At 49.4% G+C, this 25,764-nt stretch overlaps 1 protein-coding gene across 9 annotated transcripts; it reads left to right on the top strand.

Moving 5' to 3' along the window:
- The first annotated feature begins 15,786 nt into the window (after positions 1-15,786).
- Positions 15,787-25,401, top strand: RUNDC3A (RUN domain containing 3A). Of its 9 annotated transcripts, none has more exons than XM_072747035.1 (12): positions 15,787-15,850; positions 15,942-16,111; positions 19,791-19,906; positions 20,487-20,635; positions 20,804-20,889; positions 21,854-21,943; positions 22,054-22,134; positions 22,234-22,399; positions 22,498-22,655; positions 23,392-23,529; positions 23,661-23,767; positions 24,795-25,401. In XM_072747035.1, the coding sequence occupies exons 2-12, from the start codon at positions 16,005-16,007 to the stop codon at positions 24,935-24,937; spliced, it is 1,341 nt and encodes a 446-aa protein (XP_072603136.1). In that variant the 5' UTR covers positions 15,787-15,850; positions 15,942-16,004; the 3' UTR covers positions 24,938-25,401. The 9 variants fall into 9 exon arrangements, with proteins under 9 accessions (XP_072603136.1, XP_072603139.1, XP_072603137.1 ...); XM_072747038.1 differs by lacking the exon at positions 24,795-25,401 and adding an exon at positions 24,189-24,556 and having other exon boundaries at positions 20,499-20,635; XM_072747036.1 differs by lacking the exon at positions 24,795-25,401 and adding an exon at positions 24,189-24,556 and having other exon boundaries at positions 15,817-15,850.
- The last annotated feature ends 363 nt before the right edge of the window (positions 25,402-25,764 follow it).

Raw genomic sequence — 25,764 nt, 5'->3', positions numbered from 1 at the left:
TGGCTGTGAACTTGCTCTTGATCCCACGGCCTGCCCTCCTAGTCCTGCTCTCTGCTTTGTCCCTCCCCTGGTCAAATGTTTAAATTGAGCTTGGTCCCTCTCCGGGCCAGCCACCTCCCCTTGGTGGACTTGCCACCTGTTCCCCACTGTGGCTGCTCCTCTCAGGTCTTCCTGCAGGGACCTCCATGCCATTCCTCACCTTCCAGAGGGCACCCTTGTGACTCAGTGTCCCTCTGCTTTCAGGGCGGGCCTGCACCCAGTAGGACCTCAGAACTAGGTGGGGTGGGGACTGAGCAAGCTTATCTAGGCTATCAGCCATGGCTGGGAAGCTGCCCGGCCCTCCTCCCTCTTTTCTGTGCCTGACCCTTTGAAATACTCAGAAGTATAGAGCAGCCTCTTTTGCTGGGGGGTGGGAGTGGGGGGTCAGCCCCAGGCAGTGTCCCTCTGGCCTCAGGATGTCCCTGATGCCAGGAGCCAAGGTAGCATGGTGCCTTGTCTAGAAGGCTGCACCTGTGGTCCCCAGGGCAACTTTTGCTGTGTGAGCAGTACCAAAGCATTAAGGAAGGGTCTCCCCCAGTCACCCTTTTTGTGCTCTTTATTTTGAAGTAAAGGGCTGATAAAATGTGTATCGTTGCAGTGGCGATTCCACATGTAACCTTCACAGTAAGTAAGGCCTGGAGCTCCACACTTGCTGGGCCTGGGTTGGGAGAGGAAGGAGCGAGGGGGGAGGAGGTGGGGGTAGCAGGATGAGGTGCAGGAATTTTCTCCTGTTTGGTGCACCTGAGCAGGAGAAGGAGTGGAGAAGGTCCTCTTCCTTCTTCCCTCTGACATTCCTTCTTGCTCCTGGCTTGTCTCTTACATGCGTCCCCTGGGGTCTCTCTCTGGGGCTGCCCATCCTCAGCGCAGGTGGGCCTCCCTGTCAGTCTGGGCCTCCTCTCCCAGCCCATGAGGGCCCCTTCTCTCACCATCCCTTCTGGAGGAGGGGACAGATGGTTCCTCCAGAAAAGGGACTCGAGGGACAGCTCCTCCCTCCACCAACAGCTTCATCCCTTCTCAGGCTGACTCCTATCTGCTGAACCAGATGTTTGGCGCCTCTGCCTGACAGCTGACTGCAGGGTCTGTCTCAGGGCCTGGGCCTATGGGTGTGTCCCCACTGTGTGTGTGTGTGTGTGTGTGTGTGTGTGTGTGTGTGTTGCAGGGGAGTTGTGGTTAAGCCAATGGCTTTGGAGACAAACCAGCTGCATCTGGCCTCTTGCTAGCTGTGTGACCTTGACTAAGTCCCCAGATACCATTAAAGTCTCAGATCCTTCACCCATAACATCCAGCCTCCGAGAGGTTATGAGGTAAGATGAGATTTTGTACAGGAAGCCCTGTCCATAGCTCTAGGCACATAGTCATGTTTGATAATTAGTAGCTGTTGCCACAGTTAGGAGTAAACTCAAGTCAGCACAGGGATCTCCTGGGGCACCCTGAAGTGTGATGCTCCCAGCAGGTGGGGGTGGATGCCCAAAGGCCTGGCTGGTGGGGAACAAGAGGCACAAGGCCTCTGGGTTTCAAAACCCCAGACCTTAGCTTCTCTTCCTCTGCAGACTGTCCCAATCAGGGCGCCTTGAGCTGCCCACCCCCATCCCAACAGGAAGGCTGAGCTCTGGGGAGACTTTGTGGGGGGACCTTCAGACACCTCTATTCCTCCTGTGCCCCTGTGTCCCTGGGTGGGGAGGCCAACAGGCTCCAGCAGACTCAGCTCAGTAACATAGCTGCACCACCCAGAGCCTGGAGGAGGGGAGGTGGCCCCCAAGTCCAAACTCACTGGGCTGACTGCTCCTTGTTTCTTTTTGAATTAACCTTGGAGCAGCCAATCAGGACCCAGAACTTCAGGCCCGCCCCCACACTGGTTAATTTCAACTTGGGCCTGGCCAGCGGTGCAGAAGGGGCCCTCCGTGGGGTAGGGTGGGGTGGGGAGTAGAGAGCAGTGTCTGCAGGGCTCAGGCCCCTATCTCAGAATCCAGTGCTGTCAGCTGGGAGCCTTGGGAGGGGACATCAACTCATCTTGCCTTGGAGAAAAAAATACCAGGTCTGATATGGGCGGGAAGTGGAGGATGAAGGAAGGGTTTCTAGTCTATGCCTCAGTTTATCTTTTGGATAGCTGCAAGACGTGGGGTTTCTTAAGCCTCAACTCTGAAAAGATGGAGAGTGAGTTCATTTATTCATCCAAGAGGCAGGTCCGTAACATTTATTTTGTCCTATATTGCGTCGGGTACCATACTAGGTACTTGGAGATACAAAAGCTTGAAACCCACACTGAGGGGCCCAGGGCCTCAAGTCTGGGAGAGAGTAAACCCCACAGTCCTGGGACTGTGCGGAGAAAGGCAGCAGCCCAGAACCTGTGGGAGCCTCCCACGCACCAAATCACACATCCTTTTGGCCTGTAAACCTCAGGAAGAGCAGGGATTCCCTCCCGGGATGTAGCAGAGAAGTAAAACAGATGTGCTCAAACCACCGTAGGTGGTGTGTCCGTGACACAGCGGACCTGCGGCTTGGTGGGTGTTGCCATCCTTTCTCCATCTCAAATGGGAAGACCCGAAGGGCAGCTGCCAGGTGACTGTAGACACCCTCCTCCATCTGCCTCATTGGCCCAGCAGCCCCCAATCCTCGCATGATCCCACCACAGGCATGTCTTCTCACATCCAGAACTCAGTTGCTGGAGGTCATCGCTCAGACCATATGTGGCCCAATACCCCAGCTGTTCTCTCTAATAAGTTCTCCACTCAAAGAGAATAAGATTCCCAGGATGATTGTGGTTTCCCATCCTAGAGAAGCAAGAATATGGTTAAGGATGCAGGGGGCTGGTGCTGAGAAGTCCTTCTGCTGGGCAGGCACAGTGTGAGCAGCAGAAAGGTAAGGATAAGTAGGCTGACCTGAAATAAGTCAGGTGTGCAAAGAAGCAGGACAACACAAACAGAATGTCCAGAAAGTCAAAATCTGCTTCTGACCATGGATAAGCCTCTACAGAAGTGGGCACCTTTGTGACCAAAGGGGCAGAAAATGAAAGCAAAAAATGAGCAATGACATGAGAGATGCCTCTCCAGGGTGGCTGTAGGTTCTCTCTCCTCTTTTTGTACTTTAAAGACAGAGTTTAGGGGCACCTGGGTGGCTCAGTTGTTGAGTGTCTGCCTTTGGCTCAGGGAGTGATCCTGGGGTCCTGGGATCGAGTTCTGAATTGGGTTCCCCATAGGGAGCCTGCTTCTCTCTCTGCCTATGTCTCTGCCTCTCTCTCTCTCTGTCTCTCATGAGTAAATAAATAAAATCTTTAAAAAATGTTTAGAGAAGAAAATTTGCTTAGAGAAATTTAACTTGTCAAATTCCCAATTTGGGTGAATTTGTTGGGTGAATATTAGAGAGATATTAATTGCTTAAAGCAATATCAATTACTCAATAGATTTAGAAGGTTAATGAATGGGACATGAAACCAAGTTCACATACTAGTGAGGATTTCTTTCTACCAGTGAAGGCCCTTGGACTTTCAAGAATTTAATAAATAACCTCTCCTACCCCTACTTCCATTAGCTTGTCTGTAGTGACACTGCCGCCCTCTAGGGGGCTCAGGCTGTTCCTTGTGACTTCTTCCCTCACTGCTCCCACCACTTCCTGTCTTCCCCCTTCAATGTCTTCCCCTGCACCCTCGCTGGCACCTTCACTACAGCCCTAAATGAGCTCAAACCTACTCCATTAAAATAACCAGTTTTGTCTTGACCCCATGCTTGCCCTGTTGCTCTCCTCACAGCTTAACTCCTCTTCCTCACCTCTCATTCCCTCCCCTGCCAGACTGTCCAGCATCTCTCCATCTCCCCTTTCCACTAATAACCAATTAGTTGCTAAATCTAAAGGACACTCCAGCTCCCCAGCTGGATTTCTCTGTAGCATTTGACATGTGCAGCCTCTCCCTTCTTGGAAATGTCTGCTTTCAGTCCCCTTCCTACCTCTTTGATAGTTTCTTCTCTATCTTCTAGGATGGCTCTTCTTCCTCCTATCACCTCCCCATGTCAATGCTCCCCAAAGTTGGTGTTTCCTGAGCTATCTTCTCCTTATACTCTGAACACTTTTGTAATTTGGTCCTCTGCCAAGTTGCCCTGTCTTAGTCAATCACATCCCTATCCACCCATTGCTCAAGCCAGAAACCCAGAGTAATTGCAAAACTTCCACCTTATCTGGCCAACCATCAAGGAGCTATCCATTGGCTTCCATATAGCTGATGATCTTTCTACAGCCCAAATCTGAGCCTATCACTCTTTGCTAATGTTCAAATCTCATAGCTCTAATTTCCAGGTTCCTTCTTCCTCTTCATTCCCTCCAGTGATGCAGTAGACTACATGTAGACTGTGGATGATTATCACAGGGCATGGCACACATTAGATGCTCAATAAATATTTGTTGAATGAATGTACATGCTGAAAGGTATAGGTAAGAAGATGGGAAAAAGAAATACCATGCAGTTCTCAATGGTCAAACTTATAACAATCTGAGCAAAAAATAAAGTAGTATTGGATTATAACCCAAGGTATAAAATAAATATCCATAAGTCTATATTGATATATTTAATATATATTTAAATGATTGACTAAATTAATAAATGGAGGGGAAGAGATAAATCTAAGCAGAAGAATTCTAAATAATATACATTGATATTCCGCCCTCAAGTGGGGGGAGCATAACTCCCCACTCTTCAAGTGTAGGAAGTGCATAGTGATTCCCTTCAAAAAGGCTACAGTTTGGGAAGTGTGTCAGGGGGAAGCACATAACTTTATAATGGGTAACTGGGCAAATGCTACCTCAGCCAGTGAGCAAGGTCCACATCATTAGTCATTAATTATGTTGATAGTATGTATACTTGATATGATGGGATGAATATGGGACTCTATGATCTTCCTTCCTAAAACTCTTGACCTCAATCTAACCATGAGAGAAGAATCAGGGGTGCCTGGGTGGCTCAGTCAGTTAACCATCTGCCTTCAGCTCAGATCATGATCCCAGGGTCCCAGGTCGGGCTCCCTGCTGAGTGGGGAGCCTTCTTCTTTCTCTCCCTCTGCCACTCCCTTGCTCCCCCTTCTTGTGCTCTCTCTCTCTCTCTCAAATAAATACAATCTGTTTTTTTTAAATGAGAGAAGCATCAGACAGATTCCCATACACAGTGTGATAGTTAGGTCTATGTGTCAACTTTACTAGTCTATAGTGCTCCATCATTCAATCAAACACCAATCTAGGTGTTTCTGTGAAGGTATTTTGTATATTTGATTAACATCTGCAATCTGTTGACTTTAAGTAAAGAACAATATGGATGGTCCTCTCCAATCAGTTGAAAGACCTTAAGAACAAAAGTAAGGGCTCCCTGATGGAGAACTTCTACCTGTGGACTGCAGTGTCAGCACCTGCCCTACAGACTTCGAACTTGCCTAACCAGCCCCCTCAATTGAGTAAGCCAATTTCTTGGCAATAAAGCAGTAAATAAAATATACCAAATATTTATATTTAAATATCTCTATGTGTTTATTAGTATATAAACATTTATCTATAAATATCTAAAATATAGTAATAAATATATAAATATATATATGTATACATGTATACAGACAGAAAGACATGCTTATATATCTCTATCTATAGATCTCTTTCTATCTGTCGTGTTGGTTCTCATGGATTAAAGAAGAAACCAAAATGCAAATTATAAAATTTTTTGAACTGAATGAAAAAATATTTGTGGGGTATGGCTAAAGCAATACATAGAGAAAAAAATTATGGCCTTAAATGTATATATTGGAAAATAAGCTTATAATAAACAATTTATTTTTTTTTTTATTTTTTTTTATAATAAACAATTTAAATACTATTTCTATAATTTATCAGGAGAACAAGATGAGTTCCTTAAGAGTAGAAAAAATGATGAAGAGAAAAAAATACATAAAACACAATTTAGAATATATATATAGAATATATATATATATATAGAATAAATATAATAGAATAAGTAACAACAAATTCATTCTTTTAAAAGATTTATAAGGGGGAATCCCTGGGTGGCTCAGAGGTTTAGCGCCCTTCATATAATATATATTATTATATTAATATATATTAATTATTATATTATTAATATATAATACTATATATTAATAATATATATTATGTATTAACTATATAATAATCTAAATAGTTATCTTATGATTCGTTTATTCACTCCTAGATATTTATCCAAGAAAATAGGAAATATATGTTCACGAAAACCTTTTTTTTCCACAAAAATCTTGATTGAGAATGTTCATGGAAGTTTTCTTCTAATAACCAAAAAACTAGAAACAGCTCAAACATCCAGCAACAGGATAATGAATAGACAAACTGTGGTATACTTCTCATCAATAAAAATAACAATTACTTACCCATGCTTCAACATCAAGGAATCTCAAAAGCATCATGCTGAATTAAACAGCCAGTGACAAAGAGTAGTTATTGTATGATTTCATTACATAAAGTTCTAGAATAGGCAGATTCAATCTATGGTTCTAGAAATCAGTGGTTGCTTCTGTGGTAGTAGGGATTGACTAGGACAAAGCACAGAGAATGTCCTCAGGGTTATGGAAATGTTCTGTGCCCTAACTGATATGTGGGATACATGAGTGCATCTATCTATTAAGTTTATGAATGGCATGCTCAAAAATTTAAACACTTTGTGATATGTAAATTACACCTCAATAAAGAAGAATAGGGTACGCCACACACCCACTGGAATTGCTAAAATTAAAAAGAATAAAATACTGAATGTTGGCAACTATTTGAAGCAAGTGGACCTCTCATGAATTGATGATGGGAATGTAAAATGGTACAACCACTTGGGAGATTTCTTATAAAGTTAAACACATACTTAACTATATAACCTAGCAATTTCACTTAGGTATAAATCCAAGAGAAATGAAAATATTTAATTACAAGTATTGAAAATTTATACAACACCACCTGTAATAGCTTTTTTCTTTTCTTTTTCTTTTTTTTTAATTCATGAGAGACACAGAGAGAGAGAGAGAGAGGCAGAGACACAGGCAGAGGGAGAAGTAGGCTCCATTCAGGGAACCCGATTTGGGACTCAATCCTGGAACTCCAGGATCACGCCGTGAGCCAAAGGCAGACGTTCAACTGCTGAGCCACCCAGGCGTCCCCATTTGTAGTAGCTTTAAAACCAAAATAGTGGAGAAAAAAAGAAAGAATCAAAACAATCCCAATGTTCATCAACAAGTGAATGGACAAATTGTGCTACATCCATACAATGGAATACTACACTTTATCTACTATATTTATCCACCAATCCCCATTAGCAATAATAAGGGATGAATCAATGATGCTTGCATGACATGAATGAATTTCCAAAATGTTATGCTAAGTGAAAGAAGCTAGACACAAAATTTTACCTCCTATAGGATTCCATTTAAATGAAATCCTAAACACACACACACATGCACACACACAAAACTAGTCTATAACTACAGAAAGTAGATAAATGGTTGCCTGGGGCCGGGGTGATACAGAGGATTGGCAAGGAAGAGGCACAAATGAATCTTTTTGGTGATAGAAATACTCCATATCTTGATTGTCAAAACTCACTGATTTGTGAAATTAACCTGGGTGCATTTGTTGTGTGTAAATTATTCTTCCATGATGTTGATCTTTAAAAAGGGAGAAACCAATTGACAAAGCCAAAATAAAAAACTAAGAATAAAAAAAGAATAAACAGAATGCCCAAATAATCCACAAGTATTAAGGAAATTGAATCAGCAGTAAAGGACAGTTCCATGTCCAGATAGCTTCATCACTAAATTCAGTCACATATTAAAGAAGTGAACGTTTCCAAAGATACACAATTATTCCATGAAGCATAAAAAATGATGTGGCATGTCTTAACTCATTTAACAGCATAATCTTAATACCCAAACCTGGCATGGATAGTACAAGGAAGGAAAATAACAGGTCAATCTCACACATGAACATAAATGTTTAAATCCTAAATGAATAAAACATCTAGCAAACTAAAACCAGTAGTATATTAAAAAAGAGACAATACACCATGACCATATTGGCTCATCCTAGAAATGGAATTTTATAACATTAGAAAAATCAGTTAATGTAAGCCTCCATATGAATATGAAGAAAGAGTAAAAACCATATATTCATCTCAGAAACAGAAAAAGCATTGATAAAATTTGCCATCCATTAATGATTAATAAATACTCTGAGCAAACTAAGAATAGAAGGAAACTTCTGTAACCTGATAAGGAAGATCTATGAAAAAAAACCTATAGCAAACATCACATTTAATAACTAAATCTTTCCTTCTGAGGTCAGAAATAGGACAAGGATGCTTGTTATTTGGTGCGGAAAAGCAAACCTGTTTTTATAAATGACCTAATTGTGTGTCAAGACAATCCAAAAGAAGCTACAGGTCAATTATTTCAGCTTATAGAAATTTTTATTTTATTTTATTTTATTTTATTTTTAAATATTTTATTTATTTATTCATGAGAGACACACACAGAGAGAGAGGCAGAGACACAGGCAGAGGGAGAAGCAGGCCCCATGCAGGAAGCCTGATGTGGGACTTGATCCTGGGACTCCCAAGATCACACCCTGGGCTGAAGGCAGATGCTAAACCGCTGAGCCACCCAGGCATCCCCCTGCCCTTTTTAAAAATAAACTTATAGAAATTTTTAGTAAACTAGAGCATCAGCTTAAAAATCAATTACACAAAGACAACTCAATTAAAAAATTGTCAAAGAACTTCAATGGTCAAGATCTACAAATGGCCAATAAACGCAAGGAAAAATATTCAACATCATTAGCCATTAGGGAAATGCAAACCAGAACCACAATGAGATACCATTTCACACCTACTAGGATGACTATTATTTTAAAAAATGGAAAATGCGGGGCAGCCCCGGTGGCTTAGTGGTTTAGAGCCGCCTTCAGTCCAGGGCGTGATCCTGGAGATCCAGGATCGAGTCCCATGTCAGGCTCCCTGCATGGAGCCTGCTTCTCCCTCTGCCTGTGTCTCTGCCTCTCTGTCTCTAATAAATAAATAAAATCTTTTTAAAAAAATGGAAAATGGCAAGTGTCAGAGGAGAAATTGAAACCCTTATATATGACTTGTGGGAATGCAAAATGGTTCAACCCCTGTGGAAACAGTCTGGCTGTTCCTCAAAAAGTTAAACATAGAATAACCATATGACACAGCAATTCAAAAGAATTGAAAATAGGCACTCACAACAGATCCCAGATGGCCATTTTGGTCTTTCTGCCCATTACAGTAATTATGTCCACCTTGACTCTTGATGATTGAGTGCCATCACCTGGCCTCTGTTCTGGGCTCCTGTCATACCTGTTGACTCTAGGAAGCCCACTTCTATAAGCAGTTTCCACTACCATCAACTTTTGCCTGCGGAACAGAGCTGCTACTGAGCTGGCAACTGGTGCCAGTGCACATTTCTTATCACTTTAATGAAGGAAGTATCTCTGGAAGTTCATGAGGTACACAGGAGGCTAGAGGGTTCTCTGGTCACATACAATAATAATTTCGTTCTGGTGTGCCCACCTCTCTGTGCCTTTGAACCCCTTCCCCAGTACTCTGCCAAGGAAGTTACAGCATCTCTACCTCATTTGCTGTAATGCATAGATTTTCCTAAACTTTGAAGATCTATGCCAGTAGCATATTGCAACTGGCTTCAGATGTCATTGCCAAGCCTTTAAAATGTTAAATTCTCAGTCATGGTAGAGTATCCCAGATCAATAAACTCTCCATTATCCAGACTTATTTATATTCCACCCCCTGGCCCCAGTCCAGCACTCTCAAGATCCATTCTCAACCATGTTCTCCCAATTTCTGCTGCTACAGGTTAGCCAGATCCTGAAGTCTTTTGATGACTAATCCCTTTCTTCCCATAGCTGGGACAGTACTCCCTTCTTGGTTCATGGTGACATTTGACCATAGCTATTGGTCTAGAATCATGGAGGGGGGCAGGGTCAGATCTTGAAGAAGGCAGGTACCATCTTGTGAGGCACCTGCCTCAGGTGAGGACTTTTCATGGTATCCAAGCAAGGAGAGGCTGCTCTCTCCACCAAAGGGAAGAGACCACTTCTGTTGGTCCAAAGCATTCAGGAGAATCTGGGGGTTCCAGGACAGATGATCCCATACCAGGTCTGAGGGTCCTACTCCTTCTCTACCAAGTCATGACTTGCTGTGTCTTTAAGCACATAATTCGGCTGTTCTCACAATCAGATCATGGGATTGATTTTCAGCACAGTCTGCTCTGCACAAGCTGCAGATGAGAGTTTTCTTAAATGCTGCCATAGAGGCCTTCTGGCTCTTACACTGTACCCTGAGTTGATAGTTGGCTGATGTGAGTCTCAGTTTTGTCTTTTAGTACTTTGATGGCATTTAACAACAACTTGCCAACTCCACAGTCCTTATAATTATCATTTCCCTCTTACATCTCAAAAATTAGAGATATGCACATGTAGTACATCCTTGTATTCACCATGGTGAGACTAATCACGATGTACAGCACTCTAGTGGATATCAGGGCTCTGCTTACCTCAACAATGGAATCCTTATTGCCATCTGAATGGAAAGTGATCTAATTCCAGAATCCTATCCTGGGGATCTGCTTCCTAGGACCACTTCAGATACCAGTTATATTTTGGCGAGTTGCCTTAGAAGTAGACCGTAAGTCAAGGATTCAAAAGCAAGTCTTTATTTGAGAAATGATGCTAAGAACCACCAGGAAGCAACTGGGAAAGTAACATGGGGAAGGAAAGGAGGCTAATAAAAGGGTATATGCTGTCAAGCAAGTTAAGAGTGTGAACCAAGAGAGCTTAAAATTCTGTTGAGAAACTCAGGGAACCAGTAATAATTGAGCCTCAGGACCATCCCACGTGAGGGCTGAGGGAGCTGAGGTATTTACCATCAATCCTCATCCATTATTCCCTGAAGGGTTGCTCTGGATGGGAGTACCATTCCCCAGAACTTTCAGCCTGCTCAGTATTTGGGTAGAGCAGGCTCCAGTGGCCAGAGGGAACTCTCAGGGAAAGATTTGCAGTCTTCCTGGCAGTTAGAGGTTCTTCTAGTGTACCCGAGGGCTTGGGGAACGTGGAAGGAACACGGACAATATCGACTAACCAAGGGAAGAATCCTCTCACTAGATGCAACAGTGGTCCCACTGAACTGGCAATTAAGGCTTTCCTGGGCTCAGAGCAAAGACGGAAGTTACTTTCTGGGGTGACTATCCCAAATACCAAGGGATACGGGGTTGCAACTACACAATGAAGGTAGGGAGGACTATGTCTAGAACCCACGGGATTCTCTGGTATGGCTCTTTCTTCTTCCATGTCCAGGAGCAGCAGTTAAAGAAAAAACATAAGAACTCAATTCTGAGGATTAGATTCATCAAGAATGAAAATTTGGTCACCTGACTTGGTTAAAAAACAATAATCAAGGTTTTGGCTAAGGGCAAAGTGAAAATGAAATGAGTAATGGAATAGGAGAGTTATAAAGATCAACTTCTTTTTAAAAATATTATATTTATTTTTATTTTAAAATTATTTTTAAACATTTTTAAAAATATTTTATTTATTTATTCATGAGAGAAACACACACAGAGAGGCAGAGACACAGGCAGAGGGAGAAGCAGGCTCCATGGAGGAAGCCCGATGTGGGACTTAATCCCGGGACCCTGGGATCATGCCCTGAGTCAAAGGCAAAAACGCTCAACCCCTAAGCCATCCAGAAGTCCCTATTTTTTAAAGATTGTATTTATTTATTCATGAGAGGCACAGAGACAGAGAGCCAGAGACATAGGCAGAGGGAGAAGAAGGCTCCCTGTGAGGAGCCTGATGTGGAACTTGATCCCAAACCTCGGGATTACAACCTGAGCCAAAGGCAGGCACTCAACTGCTGAGCCACCCAGGTGCCCCTTAATGATCAACTTCTAACAAGTTACAGAAATAAGGATTCTAGAAGCTACTGGTATTTTCTCTCTTTTTTAAAGATTTGTTTATTAGAGAGAGAGAGAGAGACAGAGAATGAGCAGGAGGAGGGGCAGAGGGAGAGGAAGACAAGCAGACTCCCTGCTGCTTGATCCTAGGACCCTGAGATCATGACCTGACCTGAAACCAAGAGTCAGAAGCTTAACTGGCTGAGCCACCCAGGTGCCCCTAGAAATTTTCTTTCTTGCTTCTTTTGTACTATATATACCCTCTCTCTATTTTAATTGATTCCCCCCTCCTTTCTTTCCTTTGTTATTTTATATAAGTGTTGTTGTTGGTAGCGAACTTTATACTTTAGTCTTTAGGTTACAGTATCCTCTAGAGGAAATGTGGCTGAACTAGGAGAGGTATTAACATCACCCAGAAATGGATAGTGTTACTGTAGAGACTTTGCAGTTCCACTTTTGGGGGAGGGCACCAGAGCACCTTCATTTGTACCTTCATGTGTCTTGCTAGGCAAAGTCATGAAGTTTGTTACTGTTCAAATATATGTAGAAAGATGTGTGTAAATGTTGAACAGGAAAAGAGGTAGACAGACAGCAGTTATTAATTTCTTGCCTTTCTGCTCCAAATCCATCCTTTGTGTCTCTGCTGTCTGATGCTGGGTGGGACTAGGACTCTGCAAACTTGTTTTCCAGACTCCATTACTACCCAGATTTCTGTTAGGTTCTGCTAATAGGAGACACTAGAGATGGATGGAAGGCAGGAAGAAGGGAGAAGACACTATCTTCCCATTTTTCTGGTATTGTTCAGAGTTGCTCTATTGTTGGAAGTTGACTTCAGCCTTCAGCTTCTTTCTGCATGCCAAGAACGAGCTTTGTAGATGACTCCTCTCAGGAATGAGCAGCAACCCTGTTGATGAATCTGAAGCTCCAACTCAGTAGGGCTCTACCTGGACTCCTTGATGTAGTAATCTTATCTCTTCTCTTTTGTTCCTACAGCCCTTGCTGCTTCATTTAGTTACTAGTTCCATACAATCTTAGTGTTCTCTTTATCCTTTTGCTTTTAGTCTTCTAACTCCTGTGTAACCAATTCCTCATATTAAAGCTCCTCTATATGGGGTATCTGGGTGGCTCAGTGTTTGAGTGTCTGCCTTTGGCTCAGGTCGTGATGGTGGGGTCCTGGGACTAAGTCCCGCATTGGGCTCCCCACAGGGAGCCTGCTTCTCCCTCTGCATTTCTCTCTGTGTCTCTCATGAATATATAAATAAAATCTCTTTTTAAAAAATAAATCTCCTCTATCTGAAATACATAATGTGACTTCTATTTTTCTTATTAGGTTCTATCAGATACACAAAGTTACCCTCAGTGATAGAATAGATTAACTGTAGTATTGACATATATTGGAATAGTATACAAGGAAAATAATATAGAAAGAATAACAAGAATAATATAGAAAGAGTTTTCTTTTAATAAAGAAACATTAAGTTAGATATTATTTTAAATATTTTATTTATTTGACAGAGAGAGCCCACAAGCAAGAGGAGCATCAGGCAGAGGGAGAAGGAGAAGGAGACTCTCTGCTGAGCAGAGCACCCGACGTGGAGCTCAGGGCTCGTTCCCAGGGCCCTGGATCATGACCTGAGCCAAGGTCAGATGCTTAACCAGCTGAGCCACCCAGGCGCCCCTAAACTATATGTACTTTTTTTATTTTTTATGTTTATTTTTATACTTTTTTTGATAGACACATGGGTGATAAAACTATTAAGAAAAGCAAGGACATAATTATCATAAAGGTCAAGATAGTGGTTATCTCCTGGGGGTATGGATGGAGATGAGATCTGGGAGAAGTATATGGGAAGCCCTGAGTTCTTGGCAACTTTCTATTTCTTATATCTTTTTTCCTTTTTTAAGATTTTATTTATTTATTCATGAGAGGCAGAGAGAGAGAGAGAGAGAAGCAGAGGCATAGGCAGAGGGAGAAGCAGGCTCACTTCAGGGAGCTGGATGTGGGACTCAATCCTGGAATCCCGGGATCATGCCCTAAGCTGAAGGCAGACATTCAACCGCTGAGCTACCCGGGCATCCCTAGAAGCCCCTCTTATCATCCTCCTGCCTCTAGATACATAGCCGATGCCAATCTTGATGGTCTTTTGATTTTCAATTTCAGGATATGTTATATGTACAAAAAAGCATATAAAACACTATTTGCAGCTTAAAGAATATTTGCAAAACAAACACCTGTGTCATCACTTTAAAGATCTAAGAAATAGGGACACCTGAGTGGTTCAGTGGTTGAGCTTCTGCCTTAGGCTTGGGGAGCAATCCTGGGGTTATGGGATCGAGTCCCACGTCAGGCTCCCTGCATGGAGCCTGCTTCTCCCTCTGCCTGTGTCTCTGCCTCTCTCTGTGTGTCTCTCATGAATAAATAAATAAAATCTTTAAAAAGGGGGGTGGCTTCTAGAAGTGAGATAAAAGGGAAAGAGCAAAGGAGGAATGGAAAAGACCAAATCCGAGATCCTAGAAGCCAAGAATTGAGGCTGAGGTTGAGTGGGCATGAGATCTGCACTGGGAGGTAGGACCTTCCCCCTGCCTCCAGGGAGTCAGATCAGGGTTGTGAACTTATATAGCCTTCTTTTCTCTTCCTCCTCTGTTTGTGCTAACAGAGGGTCCCTGCCTGCTGATCATATTCAGATGTTGGTGCACATCTAAATCTATGTGAAGACATGTCCCCTAGGATGAACATTCCAAAAGCCAGAGAGGGAAATTGGGTGGACCTTCTCTTAATCAACACAGAAAGATTTCTGTGGGAGCTGGGAATTTCAGTGTGTGAAAGAGAACAGATTGAATAGAGAAACAGAGCAGGTGAGAGCAGGGATAAGAGAACAACTGCAAGGCAAAGGGTGACAGGAAAGCCAGACTATTAATCCATTTCTTCCACCTTCCCCTAAAAGATGCAATCAGCTTTGGGGGCCCTCCTAGCCTTGTTGAGAGATTTGATGGCACCATGCAGCGATGCTGGCAGCCATAAGGTTAACCCTCAAGCCAGCTACCCTGGGGATGATGTGAGGGGGTAGGACTCTGAGAGAAAGCAGTGCCCTGGCACCACTGTGGACACCAGCCCTACTACTGGGATCCTCCACAGAGCCCCCGCCGGGAGCTGCCAGGCTAGTCTCCCTGTCCTAAGTAGTTCCAGACGCTGGGCTCCTACAGCCTATTCTGGATTCCCATCCCCCCCCGCCCCCCCGGAGCAGCTGAATCCATCCATTGGCGCTGGCAAGTCAAACGCCAGGTACAGAGTCTCCACTGCTCCTTGGCCTCCTAGGTTGGCACGAAGGGCCACCTGTGCTCTCTGGACATAGACTTGGCCGGGTCTCGCGGAGAATGCCTTAACTGAGGGGTGGGGAGGCGGGGCTGGGATGAGGGTGAGGACCTCCTTTCCCTGGCAGCAGGAGGAAAACTGAGACAACACCCATCACGGGTCAGAAACAGGGAGTTCAGTCGTCAGAACTCAGAGACGCGAGGCAAGGGGTCCCCAGCCCTGAGTGTGGGAGTGGAGAACAGGCCAGATGCCCCCTCTTACTCCTTCCAATCGCTGCCTCTTCCGGGGACCCCCTCCGCCCTCCCTCGGGCCCCAGCCCCCACCCCCAAATTCTGCATCCTCTGCGGATTGGTGGCCGGCCTGCCAGGGGCGGGGCCCGAGGGCCCTGACGTCACCCGCCGAGGGGGGCGGGCGGCTAAGGGAGGGGGTGACGGGCCCCGGCTCAGCACCTCGGAGAGCTCCCTCCCCGGCCTTGTTTTGCTCTGGAATCGTCGCCGGGGGAGGGTGCCGGGGGGCCGGGCAGCGGGAGCAGCGGCAGGGGGATGGCCGTGCAGGGATCCAGGGGCCCCGGCGGGCACAGGGCCCAGCCGTGATCCGGCGGGGAGGGGGCCGGGGCGCCAGGCGGGGTGGGGGGCAGCTGGTGGCGGCAGCAGTGGCCGCACATCTGGATGGAAGCGAGCTTTGTCCAGACCACCATGGCTCTGGGGCTGTCCTCCAAGAAAGCTTCTTCCCGCAATGTGGCCGTGGAGCGTAGGAACCTGATCACCGTGTGCAGGTGGGCGCCGCTGGCGGGGGGGTGGTCAGGGAGAGGCGTCGGGCCGGGCTGCGGAAATATGGACTGAGCGTGCCGGCCGGAGGATGCACGGCAGCCGCGGAGGAAAGGGAGGAAGCAGAGTTAAGAGGAGCGCATCGGCTGTCCCTCAGGCCCAGACCAGGAGGGGCTTTGGAGGTCTGGTCCCTACCCTTCTAGGCCAAGTAAGGCCTATGCCCAGCCCGGGGCCTGGGGGGTGAGGGGTGTTTAATTGGCACTGCAGCTTCCTGTGAACACCAGGAAGTGACATTGTGTGAGGGGGAGGGGGTGGGATGGCTGGCTCCCTTGCTGGGGGCGGGGGCGGGGTGGGCAGAAAGAACTGACGGGTGGCCGGGTGGCCGCGTGATGGCCCTCCAAGCATACCCTCACTGTCAGCCTGGCCTCTCCGGGGTGGGGCTTTCCTGAGAAAATTTCCTATGCTCAAGTCAGGGAGCAGAGATGGTGCCCTCCTCCATCTCTGGGCAGCTGCAGCCTGTGGCAGGGTCAAGTTGGGGTGTGGGCAAAGCCCCTGAATGCACCCGGGCAAGGTGAGGGGCACTGTGCCTGCATGGGAAGGACTGGGTCTGCCTGCAGAAGCCTAGGTCTCCTGGGTTCAGGGGAGGAGATGGGGAGGGCAGGGCCACTGGTCCCTGAGGGTGGGGCTGTCGCAGTATTGGGAAGATTCATCTGCTTTGGGGGGCCCAGGAAGGGAACCTTCCCACCTCAGCCCCGCAGTGACTCACCCTCCCTGCTTGAGCCAGGGGCGGCCAGCTGCTGAGCCACTGTCCCTCAGCTTCACCTGCCCTCCTCTCTCCCTCTAGGACCCCCTGCTAGCTGCCTTCTCCATCTGCAACTCCCCCAACCCCAAGCCACCTCTGAGGGCAAGGTGCTCCAGGTGCAGGGCTCAGCTGCCCTGCTTTGCCACCCCTACCTGCCCACACACAGGCCTCGGCCCTGCTCCTTCCCCCAGGAATCAGCACTTACCTGATACCCTGGCTCCTGCCTCCCACAGCTCCTTCCAGGTTCCCGAGCACACACCCAACCATACAGCATCTGTCTCACACCATTATATCCTAGTCCCTGGCACAGAGCTATTCACATCAGACCTCTGTAAAAATGCCTGGGATGTTATAGAAGGAATGAGTGTAGCATTGGCCCATCTGGCCCAAAGTACAGACCAATGCCTCCACCCTCACCCCTCAAACCCTGCCAGTGTGGTATAAAACAAAGGTTTCTGCCTTTGGGGCCAGAGCATCCTAGGCTCAAGCTCTTACTTCATCAGTTATTAGCTGTGCAACCATGGGGAATTCTCCTAACCACTCTGGGCCTTGGGTGCCTCATCATTCCCACTGTAGATGTAACAGCCACGCCAAGGAATAGCGATGGCATAATTCATGGAGGAGCCTAGCCCAGTGCCTGGCACACAGAACTAGCCCTGTCCTGATGATACCTTTCCTGTCCCTAAGAAGAAGGTGCTTCTTTCTCTTGCCTGCCTTCCCCTGTGTATGGGGAACGAGGGGAGCTCCCTTTGGCCTAGGCTGGAGAAGCAGAGGTTCTGGTGGATTGGAAGTAGGTGTAGAGCCGGGGTGTGAGGGATAGAGTTTTAGGGGGGATTGGGAGCATGACAAAGGCAGAAACCCCTCAGGCCTCTGCCACCTCATCACCATCATGTGGTTCGCCTCCAGCTCCCAGAACAGTTCCCTTTAGCAGGCCAAGGGCTCCCCTGGGCCCTGGCCTCCCTGTCTCCATGGTAACCTGCAGCAGCCACTGCACCTCCTAACAGGGAGCACACCATGGGGCTCCCGGGGGCGATGGCCAGTTCAGCAGCACCCCTGAGGAAAGATGGCAGATGGCTGCCATGCTGAAACCAGCCCCAGGCCCCCACTGAGGGCTGACCCAGATGACCAGAAAATATCAAGGAGGGTGGTGTGTGCTGCATAATTAGGCTCAGCTAATGCCCCAAACCGGACTCCTCCTGGCAGGGCCAACCTTCCCATTAACGGCCCAGTTCCTTGCCACCCCTGCCCAATCTCCTCTACACACGCCCCTTCTCCTAGTCCTTCCTGGAGTCTGGGGCAGGTACTATTATTCCTGTTTGGACCTCAGAGAGATTAAATAACTTGGCCAAGACCACAAGGGTATCACAAGGAAACAGGATTTGAGTCCACCAGGCTGCCTCCCCCTACTACAACCCCAAAACTGACCTGGCTCTGATTTCAGGCCAGACCAGCTCTAAGCCCAAAGAGAAGGGAGGGATGTCTGTTGGCTCAGTTCTGCCATTGGCCTGAGACCCTCAGAGGCCAGTGCTTAAGGGCTGGAGCCTGCAGAGTGGAAGGCAGAGGAGGCAGGGGCTGCTCCCAGGCCTTGGTAATTGTGACAGCCAGCAGGAAGCCACAAGATGTAGCAGAAAGAGCAAGGGCTTTAGAATCAGACATACGTACTTGACTCCTCACAAACTGTGTGACTCTGACCAGGTCAGTCAACCTCTTGAACCCTAGGTTAACCTTATCTGTAAAATGGGGGTGATAAGAGGACCTACTTCCCAGAGCTGTTGTAAGGATGGATGAGTAATACATGCAAACTACAGTGCTTGGCACATTACAGGGCTTGATAAGCTTAGGCGGGGAAGGACAGTTCCAAGCAGCCCTCATATCCCTGGATACCCCACTCCTGCCCTGCCACCCACAAAAGGGCAATAATGGGATGTTGGGAGCTAAGTCCTCATTTCTGCCCTACCCCACTGCAGGGACAGCAGGTGGAGATTGCAGAGGTAGGGACTGCAGAGGTAGCTGAGGCCCCAAGCAGGATGCAGAGAGGGATGAGGGCTGCTGAGCTCCAGTTCTCAGCCCCATTGGCTTCCCTTGGTTCCCTTCCTCTCTGAGAAGCCAGGTGTCTGGGCCCCAAAGATCCCTTCCAGAGATATGCTGCAAATGCCCCCTCCCACCCAGAGCGTGTGTCAGACCCACACCCTGCGCGCGCACGCACACACACACACACACACACACACACCCCGCCCCAGCCCCGCTCTGCACTGCCTGGTTCTGGGCAGCTGGTGTGTGGGCGATCAAGCTAGGAAGGAAAGGGGGGAAGGGGGGCATCCGGGTGCTAAGAGCCCACCTGGCCACCCCTGCATGCCCACGCTCCATGTGCTCAGCTTCAACTCACATGCCCTGGCACAGGTGACCCCCCCAGAAGGGACTGAAGTTTGTTCTAGCAGTAGCAGAAGACAGCTCAGGGCAGGGGCACAAACCCACTTTCTAATTTCTAGGTGACCCCCAATCCACACACATCAAAAATGTAACTCCAAAGCATGGGCAAGGAAGGGGCTCAGGGACAGCACCCCCACCCCGACTCTAGGTGCCTCATCTTCCTACCTATTGTCCTGTCTCCTCGCATGCCTTATTCCTGAAGCTTCCTCTCTCTGGCCATCACCTCTTGTCACCTATTTGTCAATCAGTATCACTCGCATGTCACAGTATCTCTGCAGTCACTGCATACCTCCCCTGTCTCTTATCTTCTTTTCCTTTGCCTCCCCACCACGCCCATGCTCTTCATGAACTCTTCTCTGCCCTTCGATCCCTCTCTTTGCTTAACACCCCTCCTCTACCACCATTACCCTCATCTCACTGGACATCCAACTGCCCCCTTTCCCCACCCCTACCAGGTTCTCAGTGAAAACGCTGCTGGAGAAATATACAGCGGAGCCCATCGATGACTCATCCGAGGAGTTTGTGAATTTTGCAGCCATCTTAGAGCAGATCCTCAGCCACCGTTTCAAAGGTAGGTCTGGCTCCTTGTCCCTCATTGTCCAGCCCTCCCAACTCCCAGCCTTTAGCTTCCAGCTACCCACGCTGATCTACCTCATGGCCTTCTGTACCCCATCATTGACCCTGGCCCCCCATATGGCTGGGCCATGCACACAGCTGGGAAAAGGGGAGGGAGTGTTCTGGCCACATACAGTGGGTGCCCACAAGCCCCACCAGCAGGTGTGCAGTTCCATGCCAGTGTGTCCCTGGTGTACATGCATACGTGTGTACACGTTTAAGGATAGGAACTGTGGGGCAGCCCTGGTGGCTTAGTGGTTTAGCCCTGCCTTCAGCCCTGGGTGTGATCCTGGAGACCCGGGATCTAGTCCCATGTCGGGCTCCCTGTGTGGAGCCTGCTTCTCCCTCTGCCTGTGTCTCTGCCTCTCTCTCTATCTCTCCCATGAATAAATAAAATCTTAAGAAAAAAAAAAAAAAAGGTAGGAACTGTGGGTGGGCGTGGCTGCTTATACTTATGCATGTGTGTACATACCCCATTACACGGACCCTCTGCAAACTCCCTGGTTTTGCTGAGCCCCCTCCCTGCCCTGGCTCAGCCTGTGCCCCAGCAGGTCCGGTGAGCTGGTTCAGCTCAGACGGGCAGCGGGGCTTCTGGGACTATATCCGGCTGGCCTGCAGCAAAGTGCCCAACAACTGTGTGAGCAGCATTGAGAACATGGAGAACATCAGCACTGCCCGAGCCAAGGTGAGGGGCCTGGGTGGACAGGGCCAGGGTAGCTGTTGGTTGCAGGGAGCTGGGGTGGGGTGGATGGGTGGGTGGGTGTGTAGCCTGCTCCTTGTTCTTCAAGTCTGCCTACCAGCACCGGGTAGAAGAGCAACCACCCAGTGGTGTACAAGTAGAGTGTCTTTCCAGGGCCGGGCATGGATCCGGGTGGCACTGATGGAGAAGCGAATGTCGGAATACATCACCACAGCTCTGCGGGACACCCGGACCACCAGGTCAGGCCCTCTTAGTCAGCTCAGACCACAGGCCCAGTGTGCACTTCCCTGCCTAAACATGTTTGAGCCTTAAATTCCTGGAGCAACCTCTGGTACCTGGACTACAACTCCCAGCATGCACTGCTAGCTCCCTTCCCCCCCTCCTCTGGCCGCTGAGCTTTTGGTCCCAGGACACACCTTTAGCACCACCACCATTTCTTCCAAGTCAAATTCATTCTTTCCCATCACTCCACAGTACTGATGTCATGCACAGCTCTAACCTTAGACACACCTCTGAACAAGCCTCAACTATGGTATCATTTTACCTCTTGGCATCGTTCCATGACCTGTAACACAGAGCCCTACCTACTCCCCAAACAGTGACAAGAAGTCTGTACTTGCCACCCATGGATTAGAGTCCCAGTGTGCAGAGCTTCAGTCCCCGCACTGTGGGTTTGCAGAGACTGGGTCTCAGGTGCAGGTTCACAGGCAGGATGTGTTTGAAACTGAGTACAGTCCGGGGCATGTGTCTCCCCTGCTCCCCATACCCCCGTCCCGAACTCCGTGGTCACGTACAACCTGATGGTTGTCCCATTCTATCTCTAGTCTGTCCTCACATTTCAGAGTTCACATCAACATATTTTTGAGCACCTACTATATGCCAGGCACTAATGATTAGAACTTGTTTCCTGACTTTACGGACCGGGATGACCTCATACTCGGTGGGAAAGGGGTAGTTCAGAGGATGGAGGAGAGTATTCTTGGGGAACACACGATCTAATACATGGGAGACACAGTGGGCACCACTCTGAGGGAAAGACAAGATCTACACCTGCGGGGCGAGCAGGAGAGAGGTACCTCCCTCTCTGGGACAGGTTTGTAGGAAGCCAACGCGCGAAATCCCGAGGGGTGGGGCCTCCCTGGGAGGATGCTGCACCATCAGCTCCTCGAGCGGGACCCCCTCTCACTCCCTCATCCCCCGCAGGCGTTTCTACGACTCAGGAGCCATCATGCTTCGGGAGGAAGCCACCGTCCTCACCGGGATGCTGATCGGACTGAGCGCCATAGACTTCAGGTTGGGACTGGGTGGCGGCGGCCGCGGCGGGAGTTTAGCCAAGAACGTCCACACTCCCATCCGCTCGTACCCGCCCCAACCCTGCGGTTCTCCCCCGGCCCCCACTGCAGCTTCTGCCTAAAGGGCGAAGTGCTGGACGGGAAGACCCCCGTGGTCATCGATTACACACCCTACCTAAAGTTCACCCAGAGGTGAGCAGCGCGGTGTGGCCGGGCGGGGGGGGGGGGGGGGGCGGCCCCGGGAGGCGCGCGCCGGCGGGGCGGGCCGTGCCCACTACTCGTTCCCCCAAGCTACGACTACCTGACGGACGAGGAGGAGCGGCACAGCGCCGAGAGCAGTACGAGCGAGGACAACTCGCCCGAGCACCCGTACCTGCCGCTCGTCACCGACGAGGACAGCTGGTACAGCAAATGGCACAAGATGGAACAGAAGTTCCGCATCGTCTACGCGCAGAAGGTGCGTGATGCGCGGCGGGGGAGCGGGACCCGGGGAGCGGGCGGGCGGCCGCTGGGACCCCGTGGTCCGGCCGCCCGGGCTGAGCCGGCGCCCCGCAGGGCTACCTGGAGGAGCTGGTGCGCCTGCGCGAGTCGCAGCTGAAGGACCTGGAGGCGGAGAACCGGCGGCTGCAGCTGCAGCTGGAGGAGGCGGCGGCGCAGAACCAGCGCGAGAAGCGGGAGCTGGAAGGCGTGATCCTGGAGCTGCAGGAGCAGCTGTGAGCGCCGCCGCCGCCGCCCTGCCCCCGTCCCGGCCTCCCCGACCACATCGCCCCCACTGACTCTAACATCACCTTTCTCGATAACAGCAGCCAGCGCAACCAACCGCCAGCATCCAACCACTGATCCCTTCACCTCCACCCCGAGACCCCCTCCCTCCCCAGGGAACTAAGTTACCCTCAACATAAGATCCAGGGACACCCGCCCCAGGCAAAACCGGCTCCCCACTTTATCAACTAGCATGGCTACAGAACGTTACTGCTGCGACCCCATTACTCCTAAGGACCTCAAATATTACTCAGCAACGTTCGACATGATCGCTTTATTCCCTCTCTGATCTATAACCACTGACCATCATCCCACAGTGACCCCTAACCCCACTAATCATCTCTCTGATAGCTCTCTCCCTAAACCTCTTAATCATCCTGTGACCTCCCAGCATGATCCCCCAAGATACTCCATTACCCTTCAGGATTCCCATTCTATTCTCTACCTACTCTATCACTGACTTGCTCCCACAACATCCTATTTATTCCCTCCAACCCCCAACGTGAGCACACTCTGACCCTCAGTACCCTCCACTGATTCCCAGGATCTGCCCTACTGGTTCTCAACATTCTGTCCCCATTTCTTCAGATTTCATTCATAACCCCGGCCCCCACCCCTTGCCGAGACCCCCCTTCCCCACTTCTGTTCCCTCTTCTAGTCAGGCCTGACCCCTCCTCCCCATCCCAGGACAGGTCTGATCCCCGGTGACCACGTTCCCCTGGCCCAGGGTTCCAAAGACCTCACCACGCCCCTGGTCAACCAATGGCCATCCCTGGGAACGCTGAATGGGGCAGAGGGTGCCAACAATCCCAAGCTCTACCGGAGGTAAGCCTCGGCCTGGCTCAGCTTGGGCCTTCGTGTTGGCCCTTACTGGGGAAGAGGGGCACTGGCAGGGGGCGTGGGAGGGGGTGGGCTGTAGGCCTCTGCCCACACACTAGCCCTCTGCTCTGCCACAGACACAGTTTCATGAGCACGGAGCCGCTGTCAGCTGAAGCCAGTCTGAGCTCAGACTCCCAGCGCCTGGGAGAGGGCAAACGGGACGAGGAGCCCTGGGGCCCCATCGGTGAGCTCCCCATTCCACACCTAACATTCATCCAAGAAGGGCTGAAGCCAAGCCTTGGGGCCTGCGGTCAGACTATGGCCAATTCCTTCCTTCATTCAGCCTTTCCAGAGAGCTTAGCACAGCACTTAAGAGCTTGGTTTGGGGTGCTCAGCAGACCCCAGTGCAAATCCCAGCTGCACCTCCTCTGGTTGTGTGAGCTTGGTCAATCAGTTCACCTTGCTGAGCCCTTCTTGTCTGCAAAATGGGGATGCTGATTCTAGTGTGGCATATGGTGGGGGTTCAATGGCTTTTTGCCATCATGATATCCTCAAGGGGCTCACACATTCTCGGGGAATTCTCTGCCTAACTGATTTGCTCTTGTCTCATGCATTCTGTGAACCGCTTGCCTGACCCTTGTTTCCCCCTTTTCTTTGGCTGCCAGGAAGCTCAGAGCCAAATTAGTGGCTCCCTTCAAGCGAATGTCCAGGACTTCAACGCATGCATTTTGTGTTGCCCTCCCCTGGCTTCACCTTGGTTCCCTACCCTAGTTTTCCTGGTGCCTGGACTTCCGCCTTTTCTTTCTAAACACCACACTGTACTGGATGACTTTAGATCTTCTTTGAGACAAGGCAGGCTATGGACGTGGAACCCCACCACACTGTGTTTGTGATTGTCTGTGTGTCTGTCTCCCCCCCCAGACTGTGAGCTCCGTGAGGGCAGGGACTGTGTCTCGTCCGTTCTCTGTATCCCCAGTGCTTGGAACGGAACAAGTGCTCACCGTGTGTTTAATAAACAGACAGAGAGGATGAACCTCAGGGGGAGACAGAGACATAAACTGACGATTACAATACAGTGTCCCCGGCACTGTGCATGGCATGGGCAGATGCTTATCGGGGTTTAATTGAAAATGGCAAATGCTCCAGAAATGAGGAAAACTTTCCAGGGGTGAGGGGGCTACCCCTCCACTACCTTCGCCTGCAAACCCCCCCGCCCCAGCTCACACGCAGCCAGACCGGTTGGCTCGGCCTCACCCGCCCTCTCTCCCCAGGGAAGGACCCCACGCCCTCCATGCTGGGCCTCTGCGGCTCCCTGGCCTCCATCCCCAGCTGCAAGTCCCTGGCGAGCTTCAAATCCAACGAGTGCCTGGTGAGCGACAGTCCTGAGGGCAGCCCGGCACTGAGTCCCAGCTGAGGAGCGGCGTGGGCAGCGCCAGCCCCACCTGCCAGGGGCGCAGACACCTGCTGCCTTTCCTCAGAGTTCCCCAATCCAGGCCACTCTTCCAGAGAACGCTGCCCACCCAGCCACGGGTCTCTTGCGAAAGGCACCCTTTGCTTCTTGCCCATTTTAACTTTCTGCCCAAGGGAGCAGGAGCTGCAAAGGGAAGCCAGTTGGGCCAGGACGCAGGGGTACCACAGCCACAGGGAGCCCTTGGGAAAGCTTGTCCCATTCTTCTGGTGGCCCTGGCACCTGGCTGGCTTCCTGTGGGACTCATCTTCGCTCATCCCCACCACCCTCCTCAGGAGCTGGTGGTCCAGCCTCAGCGCCCCAACCCCCTGCCTCTCCAGTCTGCCCTGTATATTCCCTGGAGTCCTCCCCCCTCAGCCCCCGGGGCAGGGGCTCTGATGGGAACAGGCAAATAAAAACCAGAAGACTGAGGGCAACTTTGTCTGTAGGGGGGGCCGGGACTGGGCACTGTCCTCAGGTGGCACAACTCAATAGAGCCAGTGCTGGACCCAGGAGCACGGAGGTGCTGGCAGACAGAATGGGTGTGTGCCCACAGGAGCAGACCAGTCAGAATGATCCCAGAAGTGGGTGGCTTTGGTATGAAGTGACTGTCCAGGGCAGGACCAAGACATGTAAATGCCCCACTTAACCAGATACTCTTAATTTGCTTAGCGCCAGCAGAGAAGACCCTGAACATCTTGGGGTCAGGATGGAGGAGGAGACAAGCCCTAGAAGGGCCCTGAGCAATTTAGCTTTGAAGATAATCCATCATCCTGAGCAATTCAGCTTTGGCC

The sequence above is a fragment of the Vulpes vulpes genome, chromosome 2, assembly GCF_048418805.1.
Source record: "Vulpes vulpes isolate BD-2025 chromosome 2, VulVul3, whole genome shotgun sequence".
NCBI classification, from domain to species: Eukaryota; Metazoa; Chordata; class Mammalia; order Carnivora; family Canidae; genus Vulpes; species Vulpes vulpes.
This window is presented reverse-complemented; position numbering and strand designations above follow the sequence as displayed.

Bases quoted from the DNA above. Each gene is read 5' to 3' on its own strand.
- RUNDC3A (XM_072747035.1), top strand. From the start codon at position 16,005: ATGGAAGCGAGCTTTGTCCAGACCACCATGGCTCTGGGGCTGTCCTCC. The intron at 22,400-22,497 runs GTGCGTGATGCG...GGCGCCCCGCAG, and splicing joins GCATCGTCTACGCGCAGAAG to GGCTACCTGGAGGAGCTGGT. The intron at 23,530-23,660 runs GTAAGCCTCGGC...GCTCTGCCACAG, and splicing joins AATCCCAAGCTCTACCGGAG to ACACAGTTTCATGAGCACGG.